General features: G+C 45.6%; 1 protein-coding gene across 1 annotated transcript in view; it reads left to right on the top strand.

Annotated features, from left to right (window-relative positions):
• LOC146190581 (cell adhesion molecule Dscam1-like) overlaps positions 1-23189 on the top strand; it is a 79213-nt gene that overhangs the window by 20411 nt on the left and 35613 nt on the right. The window contains exons 5-11 of the mRNA XM_084600198.1: positions 1113-1397; positions 1865-2272; positions 4890-5048; positions 5770-6057; positions 9172-9292; positions 17538-17548; positions 21751-21921. Of these exons, the coding sequence (XP_084456324.1) occupies positions 1113-1397; positions 1865-2272; positions 4890-5048; positions 5770-6057; positions 9172-9292; positions 17538-17548; positions 21751-21921 (1443 nt within the window). The remainder of the gene's footprint in view (positions 1-1112; positions 1398-1864; positions 2273-4889; positions 5049-5769; positions 6058-9171; positions 9293-17537; positions 17549-21750; positions 21922-23189) is intronic.

Raw genomic sequence — 23189 nt, forward strand, 5'->3', positions numbered from 1 at the left:
TCTGATCAGTTTGTCTGAAGAGATGCACAGGGTAATCGTCACTGCCGTAAGCGGTCTTTCCAAAATGTTTATTTAAAATTGTCACGGAGGTCATGGGAAAGCCTGGATTCAACTCCGAATGGATGGCTTTGCGAGACAAAAAAAAAAGGTGTGTGTGTGTGTGTGTGGGGGGGGGGGGGGGGGGGCATGTCTGTGAAGAATTACTTGCTGTCCCAAATCAGCTAACGCTCGAAAGTTCGCATGACATGCTCTCAATCACCCAGTAATCTTTTTTTATTATTATTAGGCGGCCGTATGCAAGCCAAGAATCCAAGAGACATCACTTGGATGCATACTGACCGTTCCCCAATAGAAGATCCTGACACTTCTCTGTTCATATCGACCGTTCTATATATACCTGCCACTGCCCACTTTTTTATGTAGGGCCACTTTTCCTGAATTTGGTATCAAAATTATCAAAATTACGACTCAACCGTTTCTCTCATAAGAATTTATGTGGTGTCATGCGATATTTATTTGCATATAGCATACATATGCTAATCACGTTGGGTGCTAACTCACAACTGGGATTAGAAGCAACGACTTATGCGCCTTAAACTGCACGACTTAAACACGAGGTTTCGGCAAATATGGCTCCCAGAAGCCGCGTGAAGCATGACAGTCTGCTTGGGATATGTAAATCCAGACATAAAATAAAAATTACCAGCAGGAAGAACAGAAATACATATCGAAAAGTGCAGCCGGAAACTTTCGCAGAAAGGTAATGCTTTCGCATTCATAGACGTAAGCCGTCCTGGGTGTCTTTGCCGAATGTTTATGTACACACAGTACATGCTTACTGTTAGGATCTAATCCGCGACGGTCTTTCGAATTATGATCTCAGATATACCATTGTCCTCAACAGTGAATAAAAAGGTGCAATTGAGGTTTCTGTGCATTTTCCGAAAAGCATTACCGGATTCATTAATTCTCCGATAAAAAAAAAGACATATGCAGTTGTAACATGGCACAGTCCTTACATCCTTACACTGTATCCTGCCTGAAGATCGAAGAGCCGCCACTTTCTTCATACCATCTCCCTAAGATCGCTTTCTCCTGCCTGTTGCTTACAGAGCCGCCGGTCGTGGCGCTCACGCCAAACTACCAGGTGGTGGAGCCGGGCATGCCGGCCACATTAAACTGCACCTTCACTTCGAGCAGCGCGGAGCCACAGCCTACGGTGACGTGGCTGAAGAACGGCAAGCCCCTCAACACCAACCTGCGGGTGCAGCTCGACGACCTCGGCACCCGGCTGCTGATCAAGCCAGTGAAGAAAGAGGACGCCGGCATGTACCAGTGCTTCGCGGGGGACGGGGTGCTGGAAACGGTGCAGTCCTCGGCAGAAATATCGGTGGCAGGTGAGAACACAGCACGCGCATGTCATCGACACTTCTCTTGAAAACATCTCAGGTTTTCCTTCAGGCATTTGTTAAATGCTATATCTTTCTTTGGGCGGGGGGGGGGGGGAAGGAAGGTGTGTTTGTGGGAGGGAGAAGGGGGGGGGGGGGGGGGGGCTCCCGCTGTTATATTATTGGCGCAACATCGACTTGAGTAAAGTGAGCTAAAGTGCTTAACGTGTTCGGTGCGCTCGAGGTAAGGTCAAAAGGTTATCATACTCTCAAGAATTTAGCCCAGAAGAAGCCGAGTGCCACGGCGAAGATAGCATCTTCTTATTAAACAAAATCAATGAACACCGGGAACACTGGGCGCTGAAAGCCTCACCTCCAGCCGCAATGGCTGGAGGCCGCATCGAACTACAGAGTACTGCGGATATTGCCCAGAACTGAACACTAATTGTGCAACTGTTCCGTCGTCTTTCATGCAGCCATGGCGCCAGCTATGACCCAGACCTTCTACCAGAAGAATCTCAGGCCCGGTGACAGCTTCTCCCTGCAATGTCAGTGCAAAGGTCGTCCGCTGCCCAGCTTCACGTGGGAGCGCAATCGCGAGCCCATCCACAGCGACCACCGCATGCGCGTGACAAGCGTGCACGTGGGCAACCAGTTCATCTCGGTGCTCAATGTGACGCGCGCCACGGCCGACGACTCGGGACTGTACGCGTGCACGGCCTCCAACGAGGAAGGAAGCGCCTCGCACTGGGCACGCGTCAACGTTCACGGAAAGCTGTTCGTGCATCGCACCTTGTCCAACGTGTCTGCGGTGCCCGGACAGGACGTCACTCTGCAGTGTCTGTACGGCGGCTATCCCGTGGACTCCGTTTCGTGGTACAAAAGTAAGATGCATTCCTCCACTCACGGACTTCTTGCAGCTTCTGGGAGAATGGGACCAATTGTGGAGCTGGTGAAAACACGAGCAGAGGATGCGATACAATGATATTGGGTTTAATATAGTATCAACGCAAGCGGCGTGTACCTAGATGACTGATTTTAATGGCCAAAGAGAAAACACGGGAAGAGATAAAAGCCTAAAAGGGCGATTATAAACTGCCAGTATTGCTCAGGACCGACGCTTGCTATTCGCGTTTTGTGCTCTTGCATTTAATATTGCGTTGCATGGAGGCTTGTTTTGCGAATGAGCTAAGCATTGTAAGGGTACCACCAGCACATTCCGCTTGTTGACGTTATAGTTTCCTTGCCTCTCGCTTACACGCTGCGTCACGATCACATTCTCCCAAAAGCCATTGTTTCGTTTGAACTATGGCACTGCTGTTAGCATGACTCGCCACGTCGACACTTTGGCACTCTCTGGCATGTGAGAGCTTAGCTTAAATTTAATCTGTGCGACAGCCTTGGCGCGTCCCTCTTCTTCACTTCTACTGCGGCCACCTCTATCTGCGAAATTTATTCACTGCCTGTTCCGGCGCCCTATATTTGCGGCGGGGCGCAATTCCCTGTTCGGGCTCATAACCATGCCGTATAAGTACCCCTTGCGCAGTTGAATCCCATCTACTGCGGCTGCTTTTCGATGGAGGCAAAACGATAGACGCAAGATAAAAGATTGCACGATGTCAGTGTACGTCAAAGTACACAACGAGGTCGAAATTTCGGGAGCCCTCCATCATGGCGTCCCTCATAGCCTGAGTCGCTTTGGGACATTGAACCCTAAAAACCGAGCCAGTGTCTGTCTGTCCCCTACCTTCTGCGTGCGTGTTCCTCATGCGCTAGCCACTATCTCTGAATCTAGCAACCAACTAGCCCAATGAAGAGCCATGGTCCCAGAAAAAAGAAATAACCTCTGCAGTAGATTCGAATTCAGGCGCTTCTCGTGGAAATCGAGTATGCAACCTTGTAGCTGTGGCCGTTGCCGATCATCTCGCTTATTCGATACCAATATCTTGTGAATTTCCGGCCGTGTACAATGGATCCAGAAACTTCATTGTCGCATTGTTCTCTGAAAATGCGTTAGGCGGCCTCGAAATTTTATAGTGTGCTGCTACTGCAGTCCCTCAGACCAAGATTTTACCAATATTTGCGTAAAATCTGAACTTGAAATCAGCCTCGAACCGAAAGCGAAATGTGCATTCGCACATACTTCACATTTGACAACTCAGCGAAATCGGCTGCAGTGTTATTTCTTTCTGTCGTAACATCTGCTGCCTTGATGTTAATACTTTTTCTTATTCACCTTCCTCGTCTCTGAACACCTGTACTTCTCTCCGGTGGTGTTGGTGGAGTGAGGGGATTACGGTCAATGCTCAGCTCAAATTCAACCATAGCTTCCCATGAGAGCTACCTCTGTAAAGCGCGATCTCTGTGCGACAATGATGGCGATGGAAATTAACGCCAATAAACGCAGTGTGTAGCAAGTTTCAGCGCGCCTTGAGGCTTCGTTCGGTGTGCTTCATTCAAAATTTTCAAAATAGACTGCAACAAACAGTGCACACTGAGCCGACAACATCAGTTGAAAAGCGTCCAGGCGGCTTTGGCCGTTTCGACTGAAAACAAACATTCTAAGGGATATATAGCCTATTTAGGCGTCATGCATCAGAACTTCCTAACGAAAACACTGATAGCTGATTTCTTGCACGCATATTCAAACTCTTTTAAATAGTTTTAAATGATAGTATTAAAACACCTGCATTTATGGACTCAATATCAAAGGATTTGCGGAGTCATTTTGGACATTTAGACGGCCAAATGAAAAATAAATTTGGGAAAAAAGATTCACATTAGTACTTTTGGCTAGATCTGTTAGCAAGAAAACGGCGGATGACATAATTTTTTTTGTTCCTTTCGCATGATGGCATAAAATCATTCAATTTGCAAGCTGGAGAATTAGACTCAATTAAAGCTAAGAATTTATAGTGACGGCCAGAGCGCTATCACAAAAAGCTTGGAATCCTCATTGTAAATGCTTGCGTTCAAATCGCACGAAATGATTAACGGATACAATCATTTGCCAACATCACAAAGCCTAATTGAGCTGTTTGCAGGCTAATGACGCGAGCCTTTATGTGAATCAGTCAGGCGTAGTAAAACGTGCAGAAATATAAGATGCTAAAGCCAAAGTTAGCAGCCAGAAACTTGGCTCTGTTAAACACTACCGACCATACGAGCATGTTTTATTTTTAAGTTTAAATGCATACTTTGCAGAATACCGCTGCCTAGATCTTATGCCAAAGACGTGTTGTACCGAGGAGAGCCTTGCTCCCCTTCAATGACAGTCTGCCTCCTGAATCTTTTTCAAAAAGTAAAAAAAATGTAGTTCAGTCAACCATGCTCATCTCTATTCCATATATTTTATAGAGCATGTGATGTCGTGGATGAAAAATACTACCAAAAATATTATTCAACACGGTGTTTTTTCGTGTCATTGTAATCGATAATTTAAAGGACAACTTTTTGGCTGTCGAAGACTAAAGACGTTTCTTGCCTCCACGTTTCTTGCAGATGATGTTTTGCTACCTCGAAGCGGTCGTCAAAACGTGGACAACGACGGTAATTTGCGCATTCGAAACTTTCAAGGCTCCGTTGATGCCGGTGACTACACGTGCGTTGTTAAAACTCAGAACCAGGAAGTCCGTGCGACGATACAGCTAATCCTAATCGGTGAGTATATACTACAGTACACTGCATCCGACGGGGCTAAATCTTGGGTTAAGTAGTCAGTATTTTACTTGCTTGTTCACCGAACTGCTGTAATTAGGCAGATACAAATATGCAGTAATACTCTAGTTCACACCTTCTCGCTCGTTTCATAAGGAAGAGATTTAATATTACTGACTGAACTGGTTTATATCAGTTTCCCTGTGGATGCCTGTAACAACGAGATCTTTCGCAACGGGTCACGAATGCCAACAACGCCAAAGGGAACAATGAAGGACCTCAGCATAGGTTCCACAAACGTGGATCTTTGTTGAGCCCTGATGAGAATAATTGTGCCAAAAACACTGACTAATGACCGGGTCACACTAACAAGACCTAGATGCAGAGCACACAAGCACTAATTTTCTTTGAAGCTGCCGCATCGATCTGGCATTCCGGTTCTCTTGACACGTTTAGAAGTTAACGTTCTCACCCACTGGTCGTATACAATGTACTCGGGGTGCATTCAAGACATTAGCCCGGACTTTTGCCTGCACTGCTCGTAGAAGTGACAGTAAATAAGAAGTGGCGAGTAAAAGTATAGTGCAAGGGAGCTGGAAGGGAGGCGGAGGGGTTGGGGGGAAGGGAGGGGGGGGGGGGTGCATGCGTTGTAGCGACAGGCGAATAACGAGCGGCTGTCCCGGGCTCTCCCTTAACGACGGGGCGTCGTCCGCCGCTGTCGCAGTGCCGCCAGTGATCGACGACCACTTCTTTCCGGAGACCATAACGGTAGACGAAGGATCTCGGTCGCGGCTGCTGTGCTCGGTCTCCAAGGGGGACGGACCCCTCCGCTTCCAGTGGTTCAAGGACGGCCGGCCACTGACAAGCGTACCCGACGGGTCGGTGCAGTACTCTGACGACTCGGCCATGATCAAGTTTCGCAAGATGCGCTTCCGGGACCGCGGACAGTACACCTGCTTCGCCACCAACGATGCGGCCAGCGACAACCGCACCACGGATGTTGTCGTCAACGGTAAGGAGCCAAATATGTCACCGCAAAGGAGCGGCTGAGACCTAGTAGAGTGAATGGATACGGGGTCTGTCATGTACTTTCGGCGCATGCGCAGTAGCGATTACTCGTCCCTACTTGATCTGGTACTTATCCAGCACTCTAGAAGGTGAACGTTACTATGTATTCGGTGCAATAAAACTGCCTAGTCTTGAATACTACTAGTTTCGTGAAAACCTCTTGTCATTCAATGTTGCTTAAAAATCAATGTCGGCATCGCTGCGGATGCGGTAAATATGCAGTGTTTTCCTAACGTTAGATGTCCCGTGCATTAATTTGGGGGATTACTGGAGCATGTTCTCACCCCTTTGGCGGCGATTTCATCTTCTTTCTTATTTTTGGCTTGCCTGCAGGGGTAGCTGTACCACTTCAATCGTATTTGTTCTTCTTACGTAGCCCATGCATTTATTCTTGCAGTTATAGCAGTGGAAACTGTGACTGCACTTCCATCGACAAGCATTCCATGTGTGAGGTCGAGAATGAAACCTTTCTGACACTAATATTATTTTTGCTCACCAATTTGAAGAACTACTCCAAAAAATTTCCTTGTTCGTAAAGTATTATTATTGACGCTAGATTTGGATTGCTTCTTTGACGCTACAATGTTTTCCTGTGCCAAATTTCCTAGAGGAGCATGGTGACAACTCGTCAAAAAAGCATGGTTAAACCTTTCATGCGTTAGAGATAGTGTCCTGGGCGCTGTCACTTAGCGACACATCATTAGAGTAGAAATACTCACGAAGCGTTGATTCATTCCGTCTATGACATGCGGTGGAGGCAGGCCGCATCGTCTATCCGGCACCCGGATTTCTGCTCAGAATTCCTAGAGAAAATTCCACCTATCATAATAAATACCACCTATCATGAGTGCTTGCCTCACGGGACGGCATTCTTGCAACGGCTGAAACATCGAGCAGTGTCGTAATTTTCATTTACACAGTGAGACAATGCGTAGATGAGATCCCGGCTCAGTTCCTACCAAGTACTGTTCTTTATCTCAGGAGCGGGGATAGCTGAGTGAAGAGGTGCGACTTCAACTCTTCTAACCACGACCAAAACGAAAGCGGAAAAAACTGGCGAAACCTTTAACTCTTCATTTAAGGGTACGACGTGGCAGCTTTAAAAGCTCCCGTTCGCAGGCTCCCTTTGCGGATCCTCGATAGCGTACGTGCTCTTAAATCACGTAACCCAGGTGGTTGAAATTTTCGGAGTCCTCCACTAAGGCGTCTCTCATAGCCTGAGTCGCTTTGGGACGTTAAACCCTACAAACCAAACCGTTCCTTCTCCTATCCTTCCTGCTCCCTGCGTCGAGCTAAAGAAAAAAAAGGGGGGGGGGGGGGGGGGGGGACGCTTTATCTGATTTCAACCGCAAAATCCGCCGCACTGCGCGACAATTCTAGATGTATAAGGATGCTCAACGCGTGTAGGCCAAGAGTTCGCGCCATTAAAAGACACTCTTAAAGTTCTCTTTAGTGTACCTTTAAACTAAGCCGCACAAACGTTCCTGTGACCTACGGACAACGTACCTAACTCAAGTCTGAAAGGCCCTAGTAGGCAGGAATATAATCATCTCACCCTTCCATTACAAAGGCGGAGGCCCAGTTGGCATCGCCTGCCCATTCGGCCATGTTCTATGGTGTTATGACGTCACGCAATTCGACAAGCAGTCACTACATGACCTACCAACTACATGCACGTTATTTCTCGTTCACACCACCAACGCCTTATTTTTTGGAGAGCGGTGCCTTTAACACAGCGCACGTCCCATGAAGCTTCTATGTGCAGTTTGTGTTCGTAGTGTAGAACAAATAAGTCTTATTATAAAGTTGTTTACTATTAACAAAAGCATGGGTTTTCAATGCTTTTGCGTCTTTTGTTTTTCCTTAGAAATATGACTGCTGCAGCGGGATGAATAGCACCGCCTGAGAGGTGTGGGCAGTCCTTTCAAACAGTTTTTACCAGCTCTCCACTCCGCGCTTGAAACTACTAAGATATGAACATTTCACCTTAATCCTCTCTCTTAGCGTCATTTCTGCTGCTGCACTTCCACAGTCGCCGTTTTTGGCTCACGCTGTGGGGCCAAAGTATTCCTAAAGCTCATCGTGGCATCACTTGCGTCTGTTCCGCCTGAATCACTGCATGTCGCTGCTAAGTATCTCGCTTCCTTTCTTGCGAGCTACCATACAAAACTTTCTTATTGAATACCTAATGCGACAACGCGAACGGAAGTGCGACTGCTGCCGGAAGTATGTGCAAGTGCTTTCATAGCCAGAAGTTAGACCTCGCATGCCGCTTCTGATTCCCGCGCCTGCTGAGATATCTTCGATGTTTGCGGTTTTGTCCAAACTTCGGCAGAAAACTTCGGATTGAATGATATCTGGCAATCGCGTTCCCGCACGACAAAAACTGAACGTCAGGCTATTTAAAATGCAGCTGTCTGCAGCGTCTTATCTGGTTCATTCTTGACGTGAAAGGATTGCGGCGGCCTCAACGTTCATCTTGTTAGAGAGCAAGACGCTATTTCGCCTTTACATGCTGGCCTTAAACTTCTTCCCCTAGCTCACCTAAAGTGAAAAATATTCCCCTCCTCTTTTTTCCCACGCCCACCACCCAGTCTACTTCCTGTTCACGACTATTATGGGTAATTTAATACGCCGCAGAGCCTAATCTCAATGACAATAATAGCTTCGGGCTTGTCATTTTGTCCCTTTATTTATAGTGATTTCAGCCTTACAGCCCATGTATACTATATTTCTATGGTGACTAGTCTCTTCAGAGGGCAATCGTACAAGCCTCAAGGACAATGATTGTCGGAAATTGAGCTTTGTCCTCCAAACACTAACTTCCTGTCGATTAGCTCAGCCCATGTTTTCCATGCCGCATAATTTCCTCCATTCATTATCCGGTTCAATGCTAGTGGCTTCACAGCAGTGCTTTAGCACGCAGGCAAAAAAAGAAAAAAAAAAAAAAAGAAGAAGAAGAAGAAGAAGAAGAAGAAGAAGAAGAAAAGAAAAAAAAAACTCCTGGGGGACTCGTAACATGCAAGTGGTAACTTTCAGTACATTCCTTTCTGTGCAGTGAGCCCACGCCTGAAAATCACTCCTGTAAACAAGACGGTCACGTCAGGCAGTCGAGTGGTGTTCGACTGCAGCGCGGAAGGCTTCCCTACTCCGCTGATCACGTGGCAAAAAATGGGTGAGTTGCTCATTTCTTACAAATTTTTAGTACAATATATATATATATATATATATATATATATATATATATATATATATATATATATATATATATATATATATATATATATATATATATATATATATATATATATATATATAGGCTCATTACGATAACAGTCTACGAGTCCAATGTAAATATAGGGACATCCTTTTTGTTTCGTAGTTGATATTGACCAGAGTTAGTCCTGCCATTATTTTAGGGAGAAAGAACAATAAATAAGAAAGAGGGAGAGAAAGAAAGGTTCCAAAAGAAGGACGTGTCTAAATAAAGGGATTTCACTCCTTATATTTTTTTTTCTTTTTTTTAACAATACGTTGCAGTGCTGTCGTTAGAAAATGCGTCCCCATCTTGAATTCGAGATGACGAGCACTCCTAAGGGTAAAAATAGCAGCACTGTAGCCACTCTCCAAAAGCAACTTCGAACCCTTTAGCATGAAAGTCTACTCACGTGCATGTACAGCAGATCTCATAGTCTTAAAAGAAGAGTTCACTCGTCTCAGCAGACGGAATGCATTAGCCTGCGTCTTCGAGAGTCATATGCTATATTCAAAGCCGCCAGTAACGAACCACATACGCTGAACGTCACTTCTAAGGTATGCCTCCTCTTCCTCCTCTCAAATACACACAAGCAAAGAGCGCGCAACTTGTTCGCAAAACCTAAACGCGAACTCTGCACGGGAATAAAGAATTTCCTGCTGATAGAAAATTCCACCGACGCCCTGAGTCCTGACTCATCGCCGAAACAGCGTATGCGGCAGATTTTTTTTTTTTTTTCGAGACAAGGATTTTAAAGTGATTCAGCAAAATAGAAAGCAAAGATACCTTAAAGGTCGCAACAAAATGAACCTAGGATACGTTGTTCAATGCCGAGAAGGCGTTCGGGCGGCCTCAAATTCTTCGCGTCTTGAGGAAACAGGAAGAACTGACTCGCTTGCTTTCTCGCGTATATATACTTTCGTTAAAAAATGAACTCTGGCCATCGATCCGTTCTCGAGCACGAGACAGCGAGTTTGGGAGAAAGCAAACAATGGGACTCTGATGAAAAGAAAGGACTGAACAGGACAAAATAAATATGAAAATGAAGCTCAGTGTGTGTCGAATCAGCAGCTGGCGTCGCACTGAACGAGCCACTGAGGCGGCGCAGTTCGTTTCATCGTGGAAGCGATCCGCTCCTGCTGAGTCATCGACACGCCCGCTGTCATAAAGCTCCTGGAGCCGGCGTACACAATTCTTGTGCCGTAGACCCAGCTAATCGCAGGCACATACCGAATGTGGTTCTTCCTTTTCCTTTTTTTTTTTTTCTTTCCTTCCCCGCACCCGACACAAAAGCGCTAGCCCAAACATTCTCATATCCATACATCTTTCTCTCCGGCAGCACCTCCCTTCCCTCTTTTCCTTCCCCTCGATTGGTTCTGTGGGCCAAGAGATGGCCCCTTTTGGTCCTGCTCTGTGGGAATGATCCGTGGGCGCATTGAGCGGGCCTTTTGTCCGCGTCACCGGCTGTTGCACTTTATTTCTCGTCGCAAATCCGCCTCCGATGAGTCCGCCACGGCCTGCAAATCATCCGGGAAAGGTCGTTCCAGGGAGATTACATACACGTCCGGGTGAAAGCGGCTGTGCACGAAAAACCGCTAGGTTGGATCTGACCTGATCGCTGAATGCGCGCTGCGCAAAGACGACCGGCCTGCTGACTTGGTGGATGGGCCAGCCGTTGTGAATGTAAACGATTGCCCAGGGGCGCGCAATGAGGTATCAAATGAGAAAAAAGTGTTCTCCTGCTGGCACCGCGTCGAGGAGTAACGAGGGCGACATATCTCGCCCCCTTCCCTACGTTTTTTAATGTCCGTCTTTTCTGTCAGTTGCTTGGTTGTATCGTTTTGTTTGTTTTTTTAGTACATCTGATTGCTAGACGCAAAAGATCCCAGAGAAATTATTGCGGAAAGGGACGACGGCGAGAATGGCCTTGGGGCTCTGTCTTTTACCTTCTAATCCACACCAAAGGAAATAGAAAGAAAGTGTATAGGAATGTGATGCTTTCGTAATACAGTGAGCTACATGCAGAGAGTAAGGCTGTAATTCTCGTTTGGATGCTGATCTGCGCCAACTAACCCCGTACGACCGCAGCATTTTAATTAAGCAGGTTAATCCTCCGCAAAATATACAGCCGAAACTCACATGGAAGACCCAATAACCTTTATTTTTAACGACGAAATGCAAACACGTGTTTACGATAACGTCGAGAATCAAGCAAACGATTCAAAAACTGAGCCTTCTCGAACGCATATATTGCATATATTTTTGCGTTGAGCCACGAAAGGCCGTATATTTACGCTGTGCTAAAAACATTTTGTATTTGCCGCTAGACTCGTGGCATCGGCGTTATATTACCCTGCAATTCTACTTTGCGGTGCCTGTAACGACAGCGATCGTTTTCGTCGTATCCTTAGAGACGCTGAAAAACAGAAAAGGTAGAAAAGAGGATTGTGATGCACAACATTGAAAGGCCAAATCATTGCCGACATCAAGAACTGCGACGGTTTAGCGAGTGTCTGCGTATCGGTAAAACAGTTTTAAAGCACGAAAAGGTACTAATTCCGCATTTCGTATATTGACTTTTCATTCACTGCTTCTTGAGTTTCTTATACCTGCCTAAATTTGCTCAGAAACAGTGAGCTTCCATGTAACGAATAGCTACCCACTTCGTGTATGCATTAAACTCTACCAGATAAAACTGAAGTACAGAATTCGCTTTTACTTTTAAGAGTAACGCTGCCGTATTAATATCACTGTGAGGTTTGTGCCTAAAACAGACCGATTTTGGCACCACTCGTGTCTGCATTGCCTGTGCATTGTGGTGGGCACGTAAATAGACCGACTAAGGTCATTTGAAACACGTACACATCTCAGACATTTGCGATAACACTTCTAAGCTTCTCTTTGAAAACAGCCCAGTTTGAAGCATTTTCTGGCTGATGAAGTTGGGGGTTTAACGGAAACTCGTCTTGTCCAGGTTGCACGTGAGAGACATTAATTTTCTGACTAAGTAACCAGTTTACAAAACCAGCGGTGGAAAGTTCATCAGTGTGTTGTTTGGATCGCCCCTTCGTTACGACCCGAATCTGTCATTTATTTTAAGCGTTTGCTGTTGATGTTTTGTGTCTCTCTGTATCCAAGGGTTGGAATTTTTGACATTTCTCTGAAAATGTTGCGTCTAGAAAATTACGACTTTGTGACAGCGTACGAGCACACCTGTGCGTGTTGAATTACAAAAGAATATTTTCGTATCCGGCATAGTGCCACTCTTTCTCAATAATATTACTTAAACTACCCGTTTTAAGAAATCAACTTTTTTTTTGCGCACTTCTTAGTTTTCTTTAATACTGCTTTTTCCCAAATGCAATGTATCCTGCCACCTCTGTACCTAAGTCAAATTGCCTTTCTAACTACCTGCATTTTCACCCCAAAGAAAAGGGATGTTCCACGAATGGAACAGGGATTACCGGTAGAACTCTTCTACATCATAAGAGATCCGAGCTCTCCGCGTTTCCATTCATTCAATCTCTCTCACACACACACACACACACACACACGCGCACGCACGCACGCACGCACAAACACACACACACACACACACACACACACACACACACACACACACACACACACACACACACACACACACACACACACACACACACACACACACACACACACACACACGCACGCACATCTAAGAGAGAATTTCTTTGTCCCAAGACTATAAAAGTGCAAAGAAAGCCGCGATTGTACGCTAGTTGATTGTTCGGCAACCACGTGAGGTGCCCACACTTAGTCTAAGCGAGTGAGAGGTTTAGGCACTTCACGTCGGAAGCATTGCAGAGGTAAACAAGAACGCCTATTGGCACTGCACTAATTGGTGGGTGTTCTTTGTCGCCGCCATTTTTCGCTACGATCTTGATGTCCCAAATGTGTCAACGCACCCAAGTATCAGCTGCAGTGTTCTGAATTTTAACCAGGAAATTTTACTTGAAGAGCCAAAAGAAGTTTCTCATGCCCGTGATGGGAGCGGTTGTGGCTAAGCACTGACAAGCCTGACGTTAGTGTTTTGTCCCCGGCAGTTGGCGGGCGCGTCGTTCTATGTCAACTGTCTCTAAGTATGGGATTCTAATCCACTCGAAGAATTCATACTGCTTCATCTCTCTGTTTCACACCTATTTAGTTCCTAACATCACAATCCTAACTTGAACATGCTTTGTAATATTCGGTAAAAGAGCATCAAAATTTTATGCATAAAAATTAAGTCGTGCACCAGAATACGTGCAGTATCATCGTACCTTGTTTATATGCAACTCATTTTGTTCCTTCTATGTGAGATTTTGTCTCTTAGATTACTGACATGTGTATTTATAAACACGTGCTTACACATGCGCCAACACACATTTGAGCATTCTCGACATTTTCTCACAACAATCACAAAACTTACACCGTAAATTAGCGAGGTTAGACTAGATAAGGAAAAGGCTGTGTTCATAACAATAGCCATGTTTCAAAAGGCCAAGAAAAAGAACGACAACAAGAGTCCTGCTGAGATAACACGTGAATGGGGAATAGAGCTCGAACCCGTCCGTCCGTCCATGAATATGTGCCTACCAGTGCTTCGTGTTTGAAGAGGTTGGTTGTATTTAACCTATGTTACACTAATATTGGGCTGATATAAAACGAATAAAATATGGCTGCCCAAACAATTTTTTATCGTTCGCTATATTATATAAAATGCATTAAGAAAAACATGCATTAAAACATGCATTAAAACATGCATTAAAACATGCATTAAAACATGCATTAAAACATGCATTAAAATAAGCTCTTAAACCTACTACTCCCAATTTTCTAATTCGCCTAAGTTTCAACACAATCGGAAGCGATCGCAATGGAAGCATTAGAAAGGAATTTACCTGACAGTCAGATTCGACATTAGCGGAGGGCTCAAGAGCTCATCATGCCTCAACCTACCTGCACAGGCGTTGTTGGACACTCTACGTTTTGTCATGTTATACTAAAATAGCCCCAACTATCTACACTTCTGCCACGACAACCAGAAACGGAAACACAGCGAGCTTTAACCCAATTTCAACAGTCTCGTCGCAGTTCACCTCGCCAGCCGTGTAAAACTTTAAACATTCCAGCGCCGTGAACTCAGTACGAAACAAGAAGGGAAGCTGCAACTGTGGCTTTGGTGTTTTCGTGTTTTAATCTCAGAACATTACCTTGCTTTACCTAACTCTCCCCCTTTTTACATCCTGTCATTGGCAACCTACGATACCACACACACACACACACACACACACACACACACACACGCACGCACACACACACACACACACACACACACACACACACACACACACACACACACACACACACACACACACACACACACACACACACACACACACACACACACACACACACACACACACACACACACACAAAGGGACAGAACTCACTAAATACCTCGCACATGTCTGTGCGGAAAAACTCCGCAAGAAGCGACAACAGCGGAAGCTGCGGGGAAAACAAATCGTCCTCTCGCACGCCATGACACAATCAAGCCAGGTGCTTCTGATTGACCCGGCATCATTACCGCCTGAGGAACGCGCTTTTGCCAGCCTACGTTTTATTTATTTTTATTTTTCGGTCTTCTTTGCCTGTTCCGGGTTAACGCGCGAGCCCACGTGGCCAAACACGCTTTCTCTCTTCCTCGCCAAGTCTGCCCATTTAACGGGGCCGCGGAGGTCCATTTTCACAACCGCTTCAGCACTGCGCGTTCGCCGTCGGTGCGCGCGAAAAACGCTTCCCATTTCGCCTGGCAAACGGGCGACCGAGCGCACGCCAGCGCGGGCAGCCCGCGGCCAAAGCTGCGAGCGTGTGCGCCTGAAAGCTGCTCGACAACGAGGGAATAAAAAGAAAATGATAGAATCCAGGCAAGCACGAAGAGAGACTGTGGGGGTGAGGGGAGGCGTTTAAGGGAAGGCGAAAGCGAGAGTGTTGCGTTTTCGGAGCCGGAGGCCGCGCGGGCCTCGGGCGCTAGCTACTAGCCCAGCCCACCCCGCTGCAGGCGCCAACGCGTGAAGGAATGCTCCTTGGACCGACCGCGGAGTCTTCTTCCTTCCCCCAGGGAGGGCTGCGGCCATTTTTAGAAGAGCGCTTTCACAAAGAGGCTCTCCGGCTCGTAATGAAAGCCAGTCGAGGAAGGACACAGTCCTTTCTGCCCCAGACGCACACACACAAGCGAGGGCTTCAGTCTGCTCAGATGCAGAGGCCCTCGAGGAGAGCCGCTGCCGTGACCGCGTAAAGCCAGCTCGACGAAGGGTGCCCGCTGTAATGCGCAGTCAGCGAGCTTAGCGACTCGCGAGAGTGCCGCTCGAATCGCGTGTTTTCAAAGGCAGCGTTATGATGGTTGTGAGTAAACGTCGCGAGGGTTGAAGTGCGGGACGGGGGCGCGCGTAAGCCTGCTTTCCGAAATGCGCATCTGGCCTGTGCACAACGAGAGGGAAGACTTCTCGTGCACAAGCAATGCACCTGCATATTCAGATTTGGTGCGATGGCATGGCACACATGGTGGGGCACGGTTAGATTTGCAGACAGACAAGTTTTGGTGTTTCCCGAATGGGGTTAAAGCATAAGCAAGGTAGGTTTGCGACAAAATATAAAGAGGCTTGAAGAGAGGTCACGTAGCGTGTATTACAGGGCACGAACTGGAATGAATATAACCTAACTGAACCTAAAAAAAAAAAACGTGTGGGACCTAAGACCGTGAATATGACAGACGTTGTCTTGAAGGGATACGATTCATCCTGTAAACTCGCTCCTCTCGTACAGCAATTTATTGTCAGATGTGTGCCAGTTTCATACGTTTTAGAATCCGCGAAACCTTTTCTATAAACTTAGCGAAGCGCAGGTAATGCTGTCACTGACGACAAGGATGTAGGTAGAAAGATGAATTTTGAAAAAGAAAGAAAAACGCAAGGACAATTTACATCGAATGGTCGTGGCTCTTGCAATTCTAAGAAAACAGGCATCACTGAAAGATGCCCTTTCCTTAATCACATTCCAGAGACCTCTAAATTGCTACAACAAGTTCAGGTCGACTGCGGTATTAATGTCTGAAGAGTAAAAAATACGTAATTTTCAAGGTGACCTAAGCTCGGATATGCTAGGCAACTGCGTAAAAGAGAACGATATTAGGGAATTCCCTTGAGATTTGCGTCAACTGTGCGAGGTAATGCAACTTCCGGTTCACCGTTTTGACGTTCAAGGTCGTTTTGGTAGACTTGTGCCGACCACATCGGAGGACGACAAAGCGATGAAGGGTCGCTATGAAAGAGAATGCACGCTTAGCATGACTCTAAGAAGGGCTGCCCGAAGCCCTTGTGCGGGAAGCATAGGCTAATACTTCAGAATAATGCACGCACACTACGAACCGCGACGTCAATATATTAGCAGAAATGTAATAAAGCAAGGGTAAGGTTAAAATGTATCGTGCCGCTATCAATTTATAAACACTGAAACAAAAGGCCTATTAAGGCTTATATCAGACAGACGAGACAATGTAGAAATGTTTGCAAAACTGAACGCAAGTATCCCCGTGGCAATAATTCGTCGTGAAATTTAGCCTGCCACTGGAGCGAATGTAGTACATGCACTCCTCTGCGGTTCTTTCGTCACCATCGTCTATGATGAGCACATCACCGGATTCTTTTTTAGTAGTTTTTCTTTGAAATGAAATGGATATAAGCAACCTCTCTCAAATCAAAAAGAAAGAGTCGCGATTCAGCGCTTTGTTGTGCTTTCTCCTTACAAACTGTCGTTTTGCGCTGTATAAAAGAAGTAAGAAGGCCGTCGGCGGGGCAAGTGGTTTCTTTTTTTTTTTTTTTCGTTCCTATTATTCGCAAAGCGCTTGGACGTCTGCATATTATTAAAATGGTGTAACCTCGTCCTCGTTTTGGGTTTAAACAGGGCAGAAAGTCGGATATTCATCTGCGATTTCCTTAGTATTGCGCTCACCTTTTCATTTAGAAAAGATGCCGCTAAGTTCTTCAAGGAATAGCCCTGTGGATTTCCTTGTTAGTATTAGTTGCTCTTTTTTCTGACCTTTAACCTCTTTGCGAATCAGCATCAATGAGTGTCGGAGAATATTTTAGAGAGTCCGGAAGCATGGGCCCACAAGTAACGGACTGTCACATCACCCTAGAGCTGGGATAAAAAAAGAGGCCACGCATCCTGGCTGATTATGAACCGGTAACACAGTAACTTTATAGCACAAATAAGTAAACTTCAAGTGCGTGTAGCAAATGATGCTATTTTTGCTAACTATACGTGAATATGCTTCGTTAGGGCACGCATAGTTTCTACAGATAGTCTTGATTTGAATGAAAGTGCTATGTAAAGAAAGCTCGAATTCCGTAGGTGAAGATCAAGGTACTTTTCTTTTTTCTGGGGGTCAGTGAGCTGAAACTGTTCGGTAGTTTATCTAGCAACAGAGTTGAAACTTGGGTCAGTTTGTACATGTAGCCTCCCTAATTTTACACGAACCAATGGTTAATTCAACGCCCCCTATGAGTCATGAGGTGCACCTAAGTTTTTTCCTTTTTTTTTTAATGTACCTAAGTCTAATTTCTTTAAATTCAGAAGCTTATCCTTTTAACGCGGAACTAATTAAAACAAAACGCACCCACATCGTCAAATTTTTCATTCATCTTAAATTTTGCTATTGAATTCGAATTCTGAAAAATGCTAGCTCATTGGCTTCTGATGAGAACTGGCGCATTTAAAAACTAAGAACACGCTCGTAAAGACGGCTTCTCTAGGGCATATTGTCGCTATTGGCCATCAGTGTTTTCTCAGTGCATGTATGTCGCAAATAATGTCACTCATAGAAGCAGGTGCTACGTCGGCAGCGACGCTGATGTCAGAACATCTACAAGGAGAAGCCCTATTTCTCTGGTGCATCAGTCATCGGTATTCTTCATGTGGAACGCCATTATGAAATGACTCCCGTCAAGCTAAAGCCACACGCTAAAGGTGCGAAACGCGTTGGTTGTGGGTAAACTTGCGTGTCGTGAAAGAAGAGGAAAGACGCCGCCCGCCGAAGACGTTAAAGAGGTGAAGACGACGAAGAGGACGAAGCTCGAGCTGTCGCTCTGAAAGCTGGCCGTCGTAGCTGCTACGTAAGATAAATTAATTGCTGTGCAACCGTTTATACCACTTCATTAATATAAATAAATATATAATATAATATAATATAATATAATATAATATAATATAATATAATATAATATAATATAATATAATATAATATAATATAATATAATATAATATAATATAAATATATATATACCGGGTGTCCCAGCTAACTTGAACCAAGGGTTACAAAATAATATATTTAAGGTAGATCAGTGAAACCAATTGCATACAACTGCCAGTCTGTTTGCGCACTACAGGCAATTTTTTGCTTTGCATTTACTTAATTAGCTAATTATGTTAATTTTTCTAATTTATTAAATATCGACTTTAGACCAAACATGTGAATTGGAAAGTTGTAGAGCACCTTCAGAAACCCCCATTCCATTACCTGCGATAAAGAAAATCTCACGTGTATCTTTTTTTCCGGGCTCAGAAGAAAGCCCGCGAAATACAAATAATACCACGTGACTAGCGCATTTGTGCGCCGCGATTGTGGTGCTCTCAGTCGTGGTTTGAGCGAACGACATAAGCTGCGGCCGTGACCCGATGGTCCCGTCGCAGCGGCAGGCAGAAATGTTGGCGATGGTTCGAGCGAGCTCGAGCTCGCCCGTCGCCACCGCGATTTTGGCCAGACCTGCGCACCGCAGCAGCCTACATCACGACAGGGGGATGGCGATAAAGAACCGGAAAATGAAGGTGCAGCGCTATTTTTAGTCGAGTCACATGATGTCATCTCGCCCCTTCACCCAATCCTTTATGCGCAGATTCAGTGGCTGATACCTTATCGCTCATTTGTTTGTCGTGAAGTTTGCTAATGGGAGAGAAGGAGGCCTTGTTAGAATGTCGGTGGTGCGGGTCGCCGCTCTCGCTGCTACTGCACCGTCACGTGAGCCGGCTGTTTGACGCGGGCGAAGAAGCCATCGCAGGCATATCGGCCTGCCGCTTTAACCGGGCCAAGAAGACACGGCCGCAACTGATTTCGTTCGCTCAAACCACGACTGAGAGCACCACAATCGCGGCGCACAAATGCGCTAGTCGCGTGGTATTATTTGTATTTCGCGGGCTTTCTTCTGAGCCCGGAAAAAAAGATACACGTGTGACTTTCTTTATCGCAATTAATGAAATGGGGGTTTCTGAAGGTGCTCTACAACTTTCCAATTTACATGTTTGGTCTAAAGTCAATATTTAATAAATTAGACAAATTAACATAATTAGCTAATTAAGTAATTGCAAAACAAAAAATTGCCTGTAGTGCGCAAGGAGGCTGGCAGTTGAATGCAATTGGTTTCACTGACCTACCTAAAATATATTATTTTGTACCCCTTGGTTCAAGTTAGCTGGGACACCCGGTATATATATATATATATATATATATATATATATATATATATATATATATATATATATATATATATATATATATATATATATATATATATATATATATATATATATATATATATATATATATATATATATATATATATATATATATATATATATATAATGACGAGTATAACTCATGCGGGGTCATCTCCAGTGATATATATATATAAGAGACAGTTATAAACGCCCCATCACCGACCATAATCCGAGCACGAACGACAGCATCCTTCATCCTCTCCAATGCCATTGCTTATCAAGCATGAAAAGAAGATCAGGGGAACCAAAGAGGGGAGAGGAGAGCTCTTATCTACGCAGTTTAACCCTGTAGTTTCTGGTCGCGGAGGTAGAGGCGCTAAGGCCTGAAATGCGCACAAATAAAAATGGCATTGCATAAGAATACATGCTCCACGAAGTGTTCCGTCTTGGGTACCACCGCCCCACAATCGCTGCCTCCCCCTCCCCAGACTCAACCGCTCACTCCCCTTTGTGTAGTTCGGCGCCATACGAGAGGAGGACCAAGATGAGAAGGAAGCTCTCTCATTAAGGCTGGACGCCGCCGCACGCGGCCTATTCTACCGCTACTGCTCGCACGCGTGGAAGAGGAGAAGCAGAGAACGGTACTTGAGTGCTCGCGCACGCCAGCCGTGGCGAGACGCTGCACAAAAGGCTCTCCTCCTCTCGGCGCAAAACTGCCGACCGCATCGAATCCGGCGACGACGGTGAGGGAAACAGGGAAGCAAAGCAAGGGAGGGGGCACCGCGACGACGAAGACGCGCTTTGTCGCCGCATCCTCGCGAAGAATGCGCCTGTCTCGAGCCGCCAAAGGAAACTCCATCGATTACGCGCCAGGCCCTGCGTAAAACCCAGTTTTCTCCCCCACCGTTCTACGGTGCTCGCTCCCTTTCCTCCCTAACCCATTCCCTGCATTCCCTGGCTTGCTTCCCCTTCCTCCCTGTCTCTCTCATCGTCTGCCCTCAGGGCGTTTCAGCGGGGTGTGTGTGCGCGTCCCTACGCTCGCCACACAGAGCGGAGGACAACCTATTCCGAGGCGATTTCGGTTTTGGGAGTGTGAAGGATTTGTTTATGGCACTGGCAAAGAACGAGGCCAGTTTTATGAAACGAATAATATGGACAGGTGAGTGGGGGCCAGAGGGCGGTATTGTTCCAAGAAATGGAACAATATCGTATCAGCATTCTTTCATATCTGGTTTATTCCGTAGCTTATGTTTTTGCTTAGGGCAACAACAAAGTATAGCTTTTTATTTTCGTTAGTTTCTGGAAAAAGGGTTTCGTCACTGGCGTCCCTTTCATTCTGAGAAGAAAATATTTTCGAAATTCAACATTCTACTATAGTTCGCAAGTACTGCAGTTGGTGTTAAACCGATATGCGCAGTTTTGATAACTCTCAGATGGCGTCTTATGTACCGACAAACAGGCATAATAACGCGTAGCTAAATACAAGTAATATTTTAGACCACAAATGCTAAAGTCACGGATTCACTGCATGCGCCATCTTGCCTATAGAAATGTGCCGACATCGCAACAGCTCATTTCTCTAATCGAGAACCCCTTCACTGTTGTTTCGCTCCAGCGCGACGTCGTCCATTAGTCACCTGAGTGTGAAGAACGGTAGTACAGCCCGTCCTGTTGACAGCATCCACCTTTTCTCTGCTAACACCTTCAACGTGCGAAGATGCGGCGTTAAAGGGCTGAACAGGAAATCTCCCTCCCTTGTGCCAACGTTCACGGTGCTCTTTTGTGACGTCATTCTTCGTGCAGCGGAAGAAGGCGGAAGTGGCTTCGAGGACCTGCGACTCAACTTCCGGTCCTACGTGCTCCCCAACGGAAGCCTGGTGATCGCTGACGCGGAAGAATTTGACGAAGGCCTCTTCAGGTGCTCGGCGCACAACGGCATTGGAGGCCCTGTCGTCCACGAAGCTTCGCTACAAGTCCGAGGTGCGTAAAGAGCAAGCCCCCATATCCCTTCTGCCTCCCTATCTCTTTCTTCCGTGATATTGCCACAACGACACAATGCGAGTACACTAACGGAAACTCGTTTATCTTCCAGGCGCATGAATAAGCGTCCTGTCAGTGGCGCTTTTAAACAATGAGTGAGTGAGTGAGTGAGTGAGTGAGTGAGTGAGTGAGTGAGTGAGTGAGTGAGTGAGTGAGTGAGTGAGTGAGTGAGTGAGTGAGTGAGTGAGTGAGTGAGTGAGTGAGTGAGTGAGTGAGTGAGTGAGTGAGTGAGTGAGTGAGTGAGTGAGTGAGTGAGTGAGTGGGTGAGTGAGTGAGTGAGTGAGTGAGTGAGTGAGTGAGTGAGTGAGTGAGTGAGTGAGTGAGTGAGTGAGTGAGTGAGTGAGTGAGTGAGTGAGTGAGTGAGTGAGTGAGTGAGTGAGTGAGTGAGTGAGTGAGTGAGTGAGTGAGTGAGTGAGTGAGTGAGTGAGTGAGTGAGTGAGTGAAACTTCAACCTTTTCAACCGGACTTCTAATTTAAACAAAATGATCACCATTTTTTCTTACATGTAGATGAAACCTGCTGGCCTATAGCGAGTAAATTACTTGAGTGAAACAAGAAATGTGTGAGATCATTGCAGTGAACATGTATGTGAATGGGAGCCCTATTTTACAAGAAACAACTTCTTGAAATAAGCCATCACATTCTTTTCATTCACTAAGGCCAAATTATTTAGACATATTGAACTGCAAACAGGCTCGGTAATATTAACGAGGAGGTCGCCTCAGCGATACAGAAAAAATTGCTGATATTTTACATAACGAAAATTATGAACTACCACAATATTAGCGCATGTCACAGGTTCGCCCGCGTATGAACACAAGTAACCATATATTTTCTACTGAACAAATAATCAAATTTAAGCAGCAGCAGCGTACTCCACAATATTTTGGCCATACCTGTAGCCTCAGAACCGATCTAGTATCAAATTCACTTTATTGGTGAAGCCCATTTCTTGTGACAATTCACTATTCTAGACGTGGCTAAAACCACGGGACCTCGGAGCTCAAAGTGCCTAATTAATTAGCCGTCTCATTACCACCTTCTTCTTGCAATGAGGAAATAGTATACTCAAGCAGAAAAAATGACAAGAAAATAATGCCATAACACCTTAGGTGCAATTGTAATATGCAGTTGCTTGCAAACTGAGGCGCGTTTTATGAGATATAAGTTATGTCATTCAATGTGATTTCAAAGAACTTTGCTTCTGC

This window comes from Amblyomma maculatum, chromosome 4 (genome assembly GCF_055883805.1).
Source record: "Amblyomma maculatum isolate TAMU_Amacu chromosome 4, ASM5588380v1, whole genome shotgun sequence".
Lineage (NCBI taxonomy): Eukaryota > Metazoa > Arthropoda > Arachnida > Ixodida > Ixodidae > Amblyomma > Amblyomma maculatum.